This window comes from Erythranthe guttata, chromosome 9 (assembly GCF_056151865.1).
Source record: "Erythranthe guttata isolate IM_541 chromosome 9, IM_541, whole genome shotgun sequence".
Classification (NCBI taxonomy): domain Eukaryota; kingdom Viridiplantae; phylum Streptophyta; class Magnoliopsida; order Lamiales; family Phrymaceae; genus Erythranthe; species Erythranthe guttata.
The window spans coordinates 2,298,294-2,311,146 of NC_142541.1; the positions used below are offsets into that span (position 1 = coordinate 2,298,294).

A 12,853-nucleotide genomic window follows, 5' to 3' on the forward strand; every position below is an offset into this window, starting at 1 on the left:
ACAATTAATATAAACACAACAAAGCATAAATTGCGGGGTAGTACTTGGTTTGGTTTTGGAAGTTGAAAGAATTGGAGAAAAACAAAAAATCAAAACATATTTTCATTTTAATTTAAATTTAAAAAAAAAAAAAAAAAAAAAAAACCGATTTGTTGACCGATATATCGGTTTGACCCGCCAAAAAACCGCCGCAAACCGCCTCGCCATAAAAAACCGATATTCCAAACCGCCTCAACAAAATCGTAAAGGTTTATAACCGATACCGATATGGCGGCCGATATAGCGACCGCCACGACCGCTATTTAGAACACTGAAAAATGGTCAAAACTAGGCATCGAAATTTTCGAGGTATTTTTGTCAAAAGAAGCCGATAACTCCTTATAACAAACTGTCAAAGGATTTGACCAACGGAATCAGGAAAAAAGCTAATAGCATGGAGGGTGTTTTATGTTTTCTGTACATTATGGGATGAGGATAAATTATACATTTCACATAGTACAGGGGTCCAAACTGAATTTTACACCTTACAAAAATAACAATCCTCTTCCTCTCTGGATGTGTACAAATTCACTACTTCTGCACATAGAAACTACAGATTCAACGGTTGGGATTGAAGAATGTGCCATTGGAGAAAAAGATAAGCAAAAGTGAATATTCGTAATGGATTGGAGAACTCGATGCTCAAAAGCCATTTATTCTTGGGTAAATTACAACCGTCCCCCTAAGATTAAGTTTATTTACGAAAAAACCCATCATTTTTCCAGAATTACATCCATCCACCTGCAATTTATAAATTTCTTACATTAACACACTTTTGTAGGGGATGAATGTAAGAAATTTACAAACTATAGGGTCCTAGATGTAACTACTCAAACATTAGGAGTTTTCGTAAATAGACTTTATTTCGGATAGGTGATTGTAATTGACCCTTCGTGGTTGTAATTGACCCTTTAATCTTTAACACAATTATCCTTATATCCTTTTCCTTTTCAATCCTTTCTAGTTAGAAAAACATATTCAATATGTGACCTTAATCTGTCAAAAAAAAATTAATCCATTTATCTACTAGGGAAAAAAAAAAAAAAAAAACAACTCTACCTCCATCATTACCTAAAAAATCGGAATCAATACATTTCAGGGCAAAATTCCAATCACCTCCTAAGATAATGTCAAATTACAACAAAATCCCTCATATTTGTGTAATTACGACTACCCTTTCGGTTTCAAATTTACAAGGAAAAAAATCCCTCATGTTTGTGGTTGTAATTACCCAAATAAGAGTGTTTTTTTCATAAATTGAACCTTACCTCAGGGGATTGCCGTAATTTGCCCTATAAGCTATATTCCATTAAACTTGGCATAATATATTTAAAATAATAAATGAAAAAAGAAAGAACAATTCTTGAAAGTAAGATCCTCAAAAGATCTCAACACTAACAACTATTCTTTACGAGCTCATTCCCATTCAAGATTGAAAGCAAGAAAAAAAAATGCTCCAATTGACCACACAAACTTTTCTTCAACCTAAAGTAGATGGATGTGTAATAGTTTACACATCCTTCACCAGATAAAAGATTTCAACCAAATAAAGAGACCCCTTTACCAAAAGAATATGCTTTTCGATCTTTTGTCATTTACTTTTAGGCTTCGTTAAAAAAAAAAAAAAAAAAAAAAAAAAGAAGAAAAAAACTAATACTGATACTCACCGACACCAATCTTTCGTAATGCTCTATATTACACATAAATGAAGTAGTTTAGTTTATAAATACTCAAAAGCTGGTTTATGATTTAGACTGAGAGTAACATAAAGAAACAACAATGGGCAGTTATTACACTATATTAACAGAACCTACTGCTTACCCATGCAAAGCAACATTTGATGTGGTAAAGATTGTGTCACATGATCGAGCAACCATTTTCATCTCCACCGTAATAATCATCACCTCGATTGCTATGTAAGATTGGATCGGGCGGGTAATAATGTGGGCCCGAATCTGTATACGAATGTATAGGCATGGAATAATACGAAGAAGAAGAAGTCATACTTGCATTGGGTGGTGCAGTATTGTAACTCATCCCATATTCTGGAGAAGCATAGTAAAACTGTGGATAAGAGAAGGCGTGCTGTTGACTTGGAGGGTTCGGATTCATTTGATCAGCAGTTGGTGGGCCCGTAATTCCGGCAGGTGGAGGAGATCCCGCGGTTGCAGCTGCAGGTGCACCACCTGCGCTTGCATTTCCCTTCTTCTTTTTCTTTTTCTTCTTTTTACCCCCACCTCCACCACCACCACCACCACCACCCTGAGCGGTGGCAACTGGTGGTGCGCTACCCTTTTCCTCTGTCTGATCATCACCCGAAGTGTCACCGGCCTCTTTCTCAGGCTGGTTTTCCTTTTTATTTCCATTGTCCGTTGATTCATTCTCGGGATTTTCAGTCCAAATTTCTGCATGTTTGCCCGACTTAACCAGCTTCTTGACCAATGTTTCGCCTTCAATGTTTCCTGCTACTGTAACTCTGTGTTCTTTCGAGTCGATCTCTATCTTATATACTCCTAATCAATATAAGATATTTTTCAGAAACTCAAAGATAATCCCAAACATAAACAAAAAGGCGCCCTTTTGAAGAAAGAATGTACATAAACTTGTGCACAAGCATACACAAACAATTAGTGTGTAATATTCTATATATATGTTACCTTCAATACTTTGTAGGACTTTCTTTACTTTCTTCTTACAGCCTCCACAGTGGATAGACACCCTCAAGGCCCATGTCTGCATAATAGAGTATACGAACAATCTATGAATTAGCAGGTTTAACTACAGGGGAAAATGATTAGCCAAGCATACAAAGACTCGTTATTCAATTGCGTACCTTGTACTGGAGGGGTTCTGAGCCATCACCACCAGCGGCCGCCGTCGGTGTTTTTTCCATCCTGTGTGTGTGTGTGTGTTTGTGTGTGTGTGTGTGTTGGCAACGAGGAAAGAGACTTTTTTTTTCTTTTTCTATCAGAGTAAGTGAAACGAAAGATAAGGAGAGCTCTCTCCTCTAAATGAAGCAGACCAATAAAATGGTCATTCCAACTAGGATCAAGAAATAAAGGAGCAAGGAGGGAAAAGACTGATCTGCCCCTTACTGTCTGCAAGTCACACACAAAGTAGAGACACACGAACGAATATATATATATATATATATATATATATATATATATATATATATATATATATATATATATATATATATATATATATATATATATATATATATATATATATATATATATATATATATATATATATATATATAACATTTATAAAGTTCCCGAATGGATCCTCCATCAGAAATCCATATTCTGTAATAAGATATCTTTAAAGCTTAAGATGACGTCTGACAACCAGTAGCACTCAATTGGTTATGCTAATCGTGATCGCAATTCGAACTTTGGAGTTTTAACTAATTTCAATCACGTAACACACATTTAATGTTTTCATAGCATCAATATTAGATAAATACTATCTGCGAGCAAACTCATCCACATATAATAATGTATCAGAAAGTCAAATTTAACAATCAAAAGCTTAATTAATTTATAACAAGGGCTGAAACCATACACACGTCGATTGATCACAAAGATTTCCAGCATACGATAACACCAAAAAGAATAGAAACGAAAGCCACGAGAGCTCCGTCTCTAGAGAGACCAAACTCAGTCCACGTCAAAGGTTTCCTCACACGGACAAGTACCTCTTTAAAGAGTCGATTCAGATCTTCGGGTGATCCCGAGTTATCAATCACGATATCTGCTTTTGTCCTTTTCAAATTCAGAGACATCTGAGAGTTGATCCTACTTTTGGCCTCTTCCACCGTCGTTCCGTCTCTCGTCATAAGTCGCCGAAGCTGAGTTTCGGGGTCAACCCATACCACGATAATGGGCTTCGTCCATTTGTCCATCTTCACCTCAAACAACAAAGGTACGTCAAGAACTATTATTTTACAACCCCTCATCCACAGCTTGAACACTTCCATTGAAATCCCGGTCGAAATATAAGGTGCCAATAGCCTGAAAAAGAGAATCATAGTTTACGAAACTCAGAAACATCAATTCATTTGATATCATAATCAAGAGCCAAATCCAGAACATAAATCACGGCCGCCCCCCTAAGGTAAGGTCAAATTACGAAACACCCCTCATGTTTGGGTAATTAAAACCACACCCCTCAACTATGAATCTACTTACACATCCACCCTTGTGGTGTCAAATTTAATAAAGTCTGGAATATTCTCCAGTTTATACCGGTTTTACCCGATTCGAGCTCCACATTTTGAAACATATGATCATAAGATGCGTCTCTTGGCTTGTAAATATCATATTGTTGTAAACTACTTTTTTGCACAAAACGAGTACAAACTAGAGAACATTCCACGGAACCTAAAAGATTCTGTTAAATTTGACACTATGAAGATGAATGTATAAGAAGATTCATAATTGAGGGCAGTGGTTGTAATTACCCAAACAAAATGGATTTTTTTCGTAATTTGACCTAACTTCAGTGGGGCGGCCGTAATTTACCCCATAAAACAACATACATACTAAGAAGACAACTTCAGAACTATACTATTACAAGCACAACTCACAGGGCAACTTCAATTATGACAAAACAAACTTAAAAATTCAGTCTTGATCGAATAAATAAATGAACACTTTAGTACCTATTAAGAAGCTGGCGCTTATCGGGATCGTTGAATACGATCTGCCCAAGCTTCGGCCGATCGACTTCTCCACTAGCTAGCAAAATCTCATCGCCAAATGCAGCCACCACTTTCCTCCATCCACCGGTCCCCTTCTTCAGAACATTCTGCAGCTCCAGAAGCATACAATCGTCAGTTCTTTCTAAAAACAAAAATTAATATAAAAATCCAGAAATTTAGGGCACAATTACGCGAGCAACGACGTCAGCATCAACGACGGGAACGCCGTGGGATTTGAAGAGATTGGAGACTGTGCTTTTGCCCGACGCTATGCCTCCGGTCAATCCGACTACCCTCATTTGGAATTACCGCCGGAAAACTGAATTATTGCGTCGATGTTCGCCGGAGAATGAATGACGAGAGCTGGGATTTCAATTTTAGAGGTTGAGGAATTAATTTGCCCTAAATTGGGAAAGACAGCATTTTTAGGGGATAATTACATTTTTGGTCCCCCATGTTTGCCCGCTTTTCCGTTTTGGTCCCCCATTTACCGCAGTCAACAAAATACACTCTCGTTTTATCAAAATTTAACACATTTGGTCCTACCGTTTGGTTGACCGTCTGACTTAACAGTCAACCGTCATGTGCCACGCACGTGACTTCAAATTAGGGCTTAATTTGCCATCGTTTTTTCCCCCAAAATCATTTGCCATCGTTTTTTTCCCCCAAAATCACCATTTCTCTCTCTCTCTCTCCACGCTCTCTCTCTCAATCTCAAATTCCCCAAAATCAACATTAACATTTCTCTCTCTCTCTGCCGATTAATTTCTGGGTCGAAGAAGAATCAACAAGAAAAGAGGAATTTTTCGAAGGCCATGTCGCGAAGAAGCAAATTCTCTGGTGGATTTGCCCCAAATTACGGTAAGCAGAACTCAACTTGAACCCTAATGTACTGTTCTTGCCATTTACAATGTTGCTGATATATATATTTTTTTTCCTTTCTTGTGGCAAAAAATCATTTTCAGAAAGAATTGGGATAAGTACTTGGTGTACTGTTAAAATGTATTATGGGGGGGTACTGAAACATGGTCCAGAAACGAGGTACATAGGTGGGAGTGAGGAGTTTTTTGATTTTTCAAAACCTGCTGAGATGAGGATGCTTGATATGTGGATAATGTCACGGGAGTTGGGGTATTCTGATAGGAAAAAAATTAAATTTTGGTACAAATTTGGGGCAAATCTGAATATGGGTAGGTACTTGGAAACTGATACCGATGTAGCTTCTATGAAACCTATTAACTATGAAGTTGAAATATACTTAGAACAGTTGGGGTTAGAAGAAACTGTGAATGTGGTACCTACCTTGCAAAGTCAAGTTGCATCATCAGTCATTACTGATGAGCAAACTGACACTGTTTTACCTGAATTACCCAATGTTGAACCTGAGTTAAGCAATGAGAGTGACAGTGAGGAAGATGGTGATGAGTTTTATGATAGTGATTATGACTTTGAAGAAGATGACAAGTTGTTTGAAGCCTATGTAGATCCAGATGCTGAGTTTGGTGGGGTTAAATCAAAGGGTAAAGATAAGGTCTCTGAATTTGTCTCAGATGATATGTATACTAGGATGCTTAATGAAGAAGGTGATGATGACTGTGTTAACAGTGACTCAATGGGCAGTGACTGTGGCTCTGATGATGAACATAGGGTTAAATTCCCCAAGTTTAATCCTAAAACTGACAATAAAAACCCTGAGTTAAAGCTTGGGTTGGTTTTTTCTTCAAAAAAAGAAGCAAAATTTGCTATAGAGAGCCACTGCCTTAGGAGGGGGATGATGATCAAGTTTTACAAGAAAGACTGTGGAAGAAACAAATGAAGTTGATCAAGGTGTGCAAGAATCTAGGGAAGAACCTGATCAAGGTGGGCAAGAATCTAGCCAAGAACCTGTTACACAACAAAGCACTGCTGCAATGAATGTTTCTCAAAGAGGAGAAACACAAGTTCCACAGAGGAAGATGCAGGTAACTTTATTTATTTTTATTCAATGTTCATCCTCTTTTCAATGTTTATTCTTATTTTAGTTTATATCACTGTTGTAGGTAAGAAGGCCAACAAAAAGGCAAGTGAATATGACAGGAACTTCAAACACTACCTCTACAATCAATGTAAGTGTTTACTGAACCTTTTGATTGTTTAATGTACTTAATGGTTTGTTTACTGAACCTTTTTCTTTTTGTTGATGTAGATGCAGATCAATGAAGGTTCAAGTGTAAGTACTCCTGTCATTGTCAAGGGAGGAGTTAATTTCATCACAATGTCCAACCTCAGATCTGCTTTTGGTATCCAAGGCTCTACAAGTTCTGCAAATCCATTCACTGCACCAAGGCCAGCCAAAAAGCCAACACAGTCAAAGAATGGATCAAAGAAGACCACATAACTTGATGTTTTTCCTATGTTTCAATTGTTGGTGCAATGACTTTTGGATTATTTTATGGACATGTACTTTATTTTGTTTGTTTTGTCATCCATTGGAATGATGTTACTTTACTTTGGTTTGTTTTGTTTGTTTGCTGTTGTTATGTTCATTTAGAATGTTGTTTAATGTTCATTTGGAATGTTGTTCATTTGGAATGTTGTTATTTGGAATTCTGAATTTGTTCAGTTGAAATGTTTTTCAATTGGAATTTTTCTGGGATTTGAAATCCTTCAGTTGAAATGTTTGTTCATTTGAAATGTTTTTCAATTGTTATTTTAGTTGTTATATATATTGAGCTCATTTGTTGGTCACCATCACACAGTAGCACACTTTACCATCACACCTTTGCATTCAAAACATCAATAGTCTAAACCATTCATTACCATCACACATTTGCATTCAAAACATCAATAGTCTAAACCATTCATTACATTCAAAATATGCCAAAATATGCATTACAAAAGTCTATATCAGGAGAACATTACATCAATTGAGCTTCAACATCAGACAACATTACATCATTAGAGCTTCAAAATCACATGCATTGCTATAAACAAAAGCAAAGCAAGAATCACAACCATCAACTTCATTACTTTCTTCTTGTATAATTCAAGTTGAATCAACATCTTCCCTTGGTTTTCCTTCTCTTCTTTCATGTCATCTTCCAATTTGTTCAATTTCTTCAACAGTCCGGGAATAATTTGTTTTGACCTTCCACACATTTCTGGATCGACCCACTCAAAATAATTGCAATGTGATACTTTCTGTGACCAAAAAAAAAAAGACTTGAATTGAAATTCATAACTGGAACAAATGGCACCCCTTAATTTCAGAAATTTACTCACCATGTAATTCGCACATGCAAGAAATCGCCGCCCAGGGTTTTTATCAGTCCACGAAGTGTTTATTGGAAGCTCAATTCCACATTTACATGTATGAGCTTCGATTGGAAATGGTCTTGCACTCCAATCCCCAGAATCACTGCCAGTTTGTTGTTTTCGATTTGATGTGGTCGATCGACTACTCATATTTTCAAGAGGGGGAGAGACAATTTCGTGATTTGGTGTTTGGATTGTTGAAATTGGAATTTCTTCCAAAAATTAGGGTTCTTGGAAAAATTGGGGAATTTGAGATTGAGAGAGAGAGCGTGGAGAGAGAGAGAGAAATGGTGATTTTGGGGAAAAAAACGCAAATTAAGCCCTAATTTGAAGTCACGTGCGTGGCACATGACGGTTGACTGTTAAGTCAGACGGTCAACCAAACGGTAGGACCAAATGTGTTAAATTTTGATAAAACGAGAGTGTATTTTGTTGACTGCGGTAAATGGGGGACCAAAACGGAAAAACGGGCAAACTTGGGGGACCAAAAGTGTAATTATCCCGCATTTTTAGAAAATGCTGATAAATGCAGGAGGAGTTTTAGTAAATGTAGCACATCTTATTTTAAAAATTCAAAATCTAATTTATATTGTTAATTTTTTTTCCTAGAAGTTTTCAACCAAACTATTCACACGAATAATTTTTAGTAAACATAATAGAAATTTTGTTTAAAAATTCAAAATCTATATGTAACATCTTTTTTTTTCAAACTCTTTTGTTTCATCGACATTATTTTGGGAGAATACTATACCATCATTAATTATCGTTAATCACCAAGAACATGGATTTATCAGTTTTCGAGAATGATACGGCTGAAACTTGAAAGTGAGACAAAAATTTAGTTAATTCCATGTCGAATATTAAATACATATAAATTTAAAATTTTCTTCAGATGTGTTTGGGACTCGAAATTGTAAGAATAAATATAAATATTTTGACAAATAATAATAAATAGATGATGAGAATTAATTTGTATATTAAAATATATATATAACTACTAAAATATGAGTCCATAAATAGAGATCAAGTTAAATTATAAAAAATCCTACATTTACTAAAACTCGTTATGTATTTGTCATTACTAGGGGTGGAAATCAAACGGATCCGATCGGATTTGGGTGTTTCGGAAAATTTCCGATTTTTTTCGGAAGTCCAAAACGACTTCCGATTCCGATTCCGATTTTTTCAGAATTCAAAAAGTGATTCCGATTCCGATTTTTTCGGAATTTTCAAAAAATCGGAATTTTTCGGAAATCTTCTCATTTTCGGAATTTTCGGAAATTTTCGGAATTTTTCGGAATGTTCCCAAAAAAAAAATTTGAATCAACTAAATTAGATTTATTCTAACAGTACCCGATAGAGAGAGCGGCTTTGCTGGTGGTCGTCGGAGAGCCGGGAGGCGCTGGTGGTGGTGGTCTTCGGAGAGCCGGGAGGCCTGGTTGCGATGGTGGTCGTTGGAGAATCGGGAGGCGCAAGTGGTGGTGGTCGTCGGAGAATTGGGAGGCGCTGCTGGTGGTGGTGGTCGTCGGAGAGCCGAGATGCGCTAGTGGTGGTGGTCGTCGGAGAACCGGGAGGCAGTGGTGGTGGTGGTCGTCGGAGAAAGAAGGCGCTGGTGGTGGTGGGGGAGAAAAAAAATATAAGTAATATACTAGTAATTAGTACAGGCGGATAGATATATACATATATTATATATTATATATAGTAATAAATATTAATATTATAATTGGAAAAATCTGAATAAAGCGGAAATAATCGGAAATAATCGGAATAATTTCGGATCGGAAATCGGAAATTCCGAAATTCTGTTATGTATTTCCGATTCCGATCCGATTTTTTTCGGAATTTTCGGAAATCAAAATTTCGGAATTCGTAATTGAAAAAGTCGTTCCAAAATCGGAATATTTCAGATCGGATTCGGCGGAAATCGGAATTTTCGTTCCAATTTCCACCCCTTACCCTTTTAGAAAAGAGGATGTTGGGGGGAATTGAATTTGATTAAAGGAAACGGCGTCGTTTTTTCGGTTTGGGTTCCAAGGAAGCCCGCAGCAAGTTCGGGCTTTGAAAAATAAGCCCAGTTGAGATAAAAGCTGTTAAGCCCATATCAAAAAACAGTCATTTCTTTGCAAAATTTTTATTTTATTATTATTATTATTTATTTATTTTTATACTTTAGGATTTGTTTAATTCGTTGATTTCCAATATTTATTGTTATAATACTAGTTAATTTGTAAAAAAATTTAAATCCATGCACGGTACAGTTGAACGACTATTAAAAAAAAAAAAAAAAAAAAAAACAACGTGTTACATAATATTACGTAATATTTAATTGCGGGCCAAGTTAAATTTGTTTGAATCGCGGTAATCGAACATGTTTCTAAAATATTATATTATTTAATCAATAGAACCTTATAGTGGCAATGACTCAAATTGAATTTAGAGCAAAGGTAAGGTACTAAATATGCATTATCCCTAAATTAAAATCATCAACTTGTTCACGAAAGATCTTATTGCAACACATACTTTTTTTATTACAACAAATTCATCTTTATATATGGGATATAGCTATAATTAATTAATTAACTAATTAATTAATAAAATTGTTCCTCATAGAAGCAAGGTAGCTGTGAAAACATCTCATCTTGGCTCTCAATCATGGCTTCCACAAACGACGAAGCACTGTTCGAAGACGAAGACAATGCTTCGAACCTATTATTATTATTATTATTATTATTATCGACCAACGCATTAATCTCGTTATTATTATTATTATTATCTTCATTATTAATATACCTTTCCTTCACTTGATCTTCTTCCGATTGCAACTTCTCACCACCACCACCACACTCATGCGCAACGAGAATATTCCCCTCGTTTTCTAATTGCGCGTCCTCGAGAAAGAAGTCGCTCCAACTAAACTCTTGGTTGACCGACGATGACGTGGCGCACTCGTTGTTCACGAAAAGTTGTTGTTGTTGTTGTTGTGCTAAATTTAAATTATTATTATTATTATCGGGTTTTTTCGTGACAAAGTTCACGGATTGGAGTTGGGAGTAAAGATCGAGCGGGTTATTATTATTATTATAATGGGGGATATCGGAAATATTCGAGGACGATGGTGAGAAAAGATGGTCGTGAAAATAATGGGAAAAGTTTTCGTGTGGATTAATGTTGTTGTTGTTGTTGTTGTTGTTGTTATTAGGGTTTTGCGATATGAGTTCGGAATTCGAGGATTTAAAGACGATGGAATTTTTTATGTCTTTCGAGAGAGAGGAGAAACGGGTTCGGGCTTTCGGGAAAGCTCCGATATTTCCGTAATCGGCGAGAATTTGGGAGAAGGGTTTGTGAGTGACTGGATCAATTCCCATTGCAGAAAGCTTCTTCCTTAGTTTACTGTTCCATAAGGTTTTTACATCATTGTCTGTTCTTCCTGGGAGTTGTTGTGCTATTATAGGCCACCTGATATAAAAAATAAAAAATAAAAAAAATAAAGTAAAAAATAAAATAAAATAAAATAAAAAAGTAAAATAAAATAAAAATGTAAAATAATATAAAGAGATTTTGTAAGAAACTTTTGAATAGGGTAGTGAGTGGTGTTGGAAGAGACAAGGTAAAAGAGGAGATTTAAACATATATAATGAATTAGGGTTTTTGTTTCAAGAATTAAAAAAAAAAAACCCTAATTAATACATATATGTAAAATTTTATTTCATATAACTTCTATTATTTTATATTATAAATAAATTTAATATGAAAAGTACTTTTCAAATATACAAAATATTTATGATAAATTAATTATGTCATTAAAATATTAATGCTTGATTTTAAACATGATGAGGATCTTCGTACTATTTTTTTTTTTTTTTACTAAATATTGTTTTCTCAAAATTAAAAGTGTATTTGAATAATTAGTAAATATTACAATGCTAGTCTAGCTATATGATGTTAAAATAAATATTTTTCTTTAATCAATCGAGAACATATATTTTATGAATATATTTCTTAAATTACATTAAATATCATTACATATTTATCTGATATTACTTCTTTTACTCAAAAAAAAATAAATTATAATCTAAATATATAATCACGTATATTATATCATTTAATATATTAAAAAATTCGAGGACGCTACTCCTGAGCACCCATATTAATTTAGGGTACAATTTATACTTTTGCCCCCAAGCCTCCTAAATATATAAAATAATAAAATTATAATAATAATATAAAAAAAAATCCGAGTTTTTCGTTGAAAAAAAAAATCGATTTTTAAAAAGAAATATTTGATGAAATTAATTAGCTGTTAATTCGAATAGATCAACTAACCTGCTACCAATTGCTGAATGTAGCTGGATTACTAATTCCTCTTCTTGAGTTGTGAAGCTCTTGTGCTTTGGATCACATTTTGAATTATTACCATTATGCCATTTTTCTCTGCTATTTTTCCCACTTCTCTTTTGTCCTGATCCTATAACAATTTTAATAAATAATTAATTAATACTAAACCATAATTAATGGCATATATATTTTTATATATACACCTCAAAAATATGTATCTATATATGTATATATTGATATACCTGATCTCTTGGAAAAAGTTGTCCAGTTACCTGTTCCATCCTGTTTCGGAACGTACGCGGCATTTCGTTCGCGATCTCCGTCGTCATTCCAAATACCCTTTTGCATTTGCAGCTTATCTGAGCAAGGAGGAGTTTTAACCATCGTATTATATCGTTCGATCGAGAATAAAAAAACAATAATCGAAAACGAAAAATATAATGTATAAAAGTTATGAGAAGAAATGCCATAAGCTTA

At 34.9% G+C, this 12,853-nt stretch overlaps 3 protein-coding genes across 7 annotated transcripts; all 3 read right to left on the minus strand.

Annotated features, from left to right (window-relative positions):
• Nucleotides 1-640: 640 nt before the first annotated feature.
• LOC105959821 (uncharacterized) lies at nt 641-3,163 on the minus strand. 2 transcript variants are annotated; one of them, XM_088823507.1, is made up of 4 exons: nt 2,873-3,077; nt 2,697-2,772; nt 1,861-2,552; nt 641-780 (listed from the first exon to the last, which is right to left on the minus strand). In XM_088823507.1, exons 1-3 carry the CDS (start codon nt 2,930-2,932, stop codon nt 1,897-1,899), a joined length of 792 nt encoding a protein of 263 aa, XP_088679633.1. In that variant the 5' UTR covers nt 2,933-3,077; the 3' UTR covers nt 641-780; nt 1,861-1,896. The 2 variants fall into 2 exon arrangements, with proteins under 2 accessions (XP_088679633.1, XP_012839432.2); XM_012983978.2 differs by lacking the exon at nt 641-780 and having other exon boundaries at nt 1,697-2,552; nt 2,873-3,163.
• A 336-nt stretch (nt 3,164-3,499) lies between these two features.
• Nucleotides 3,500-9,700, minus strand: ATCOAE (dephospho-CoA kinase family). Of its 2 annotated transcripts, none has more exons than XM_088823509.1 (4): nt 9,395-9,700; nt 4,939-5,110; nt 4,709-4,854; nt 3,500-4,058 (listed from the first exon to the last, which is right to left on the minus strand). In XM_088823509.1, the coding sequence occupies exons 2-4, from the start codon at nt 5,044-5,046 to the stop codon at nt 3,623-3,625; spliced, it is 690 nt and encodes a 229-aa protein (XP_088679635.1). In that variant the 5' UTR covers nt 5,047-5,110; nt 9,395-9,700; the 3' UTR covers nt 3,500-3,622. The 2 variants fall into 2 exon arrangements, with proteins under 2 accessions (XP_088679635.1, XP_088679634.1); XM_088823508.1 differs by having other exon boundaries at nt 4,939-5,149.
• Nucleotides 9,701-10,486: 786 nt separating this feature from the next.
• On the minus strand, nt 10,487-12,853 carry LOC105959724 (transcription factor MYB35). 3 transcript variants are annotated; one of them, XM_088823259.1, is made up of 4 exons: nt 12,619-12,851; nt 12,365-12,506; nt 10,832-11,497; nt 10,487-10,747 (listed from the first exon to the last, which is right to left on the minus strand). In XM_088823259.1, exons 1-4 carry the CDS (start codon nt 12,758-12,760, stop codon nt 10,630-10,632), a joined length of 1,068 nt encoding a protein of 355 aa, XP_088679385.1. In that variant the 5' UTR covers nt 12,761-12,851; the 3' UTR covers nt 10,487-10,629. The 3 variants fall into 3 exon arrangements, with proteins under 3 accessions (XP_088679385.1, XP_012839314.2, XP_012839313.2); XM_012983860.2 differs by having other exon boundaries at nt 10,487-11,497; nt 12,649-12,853; XM_012983859.2 differs by having other exon boundaries at nt 10,487-11,497; nt 12,619-12,853.

Bases quoted from the DNA above. Each gene is read 5' to 3' on its own strand.
- LOC105959821 (XM_088823507.1), bottom strand. From the start codon at position 2,932: ATGGAAAAAACACCGACGGCGGCCGCTGGTGGTGATGGCTCAGAACCC. The intron at 2,773-2,872 runs GTACGCAATTGA...TCTATTATGCAG, and splicing joins CAGAACCCCTCCAGTACAAG to ACATGGGCCTTGAGGGTGTC. The intron at 2,553-2,696 runs GTAACATATATA...TATATTGATTAG, and splicing joins AGTCCTACAAAGTATTGAAG to GAGTATATAAGATAGAGATC.
- ATCOAE (XM_088823509.1), bottom strand. From the start codon at position 5,046: ATGAGGGTAGTCGGATTGACCGGAGGCATAGCGTCGGGCAAAAGCACA. The intron at 4,855-4,938 runs GTAATTGTGCCC...CTGGAGCTGCAG, and splicing joins ATGCTGACGTCGTTGCTCGC to AATGTTCTGAAGAAGGGGAC. The intron at 4,059-4,708 runs GTACTAAAGTGT...TCTCTTTTTCAG, and splicing joins AAGCGCCAGCTTCTTAATAG to GCTATTGGCACCTTATATTT.
- LOC105959724 (XM_012983859.2), bottom strand. From the start codon at position 12,760: ATGGTTAAAACTCCTCCTTGCTCAGATAAGCTGCAAATGCAAAAGGGT. The intron at 12,507-12,618 runs GTATATCAATAT...AAATTGTTATAG, and splicing joins AACTTTTTCCAAGAGATCAG to GATCAGGACAAAAGAGAAGT. The intron at 11,498-12,364 runs GTTAGTTGATCT...TTTTTATATCAG, and splicing joins CATTCAGCAATTGGTAGCAG to GTGGCCTATAATAGCACAAC.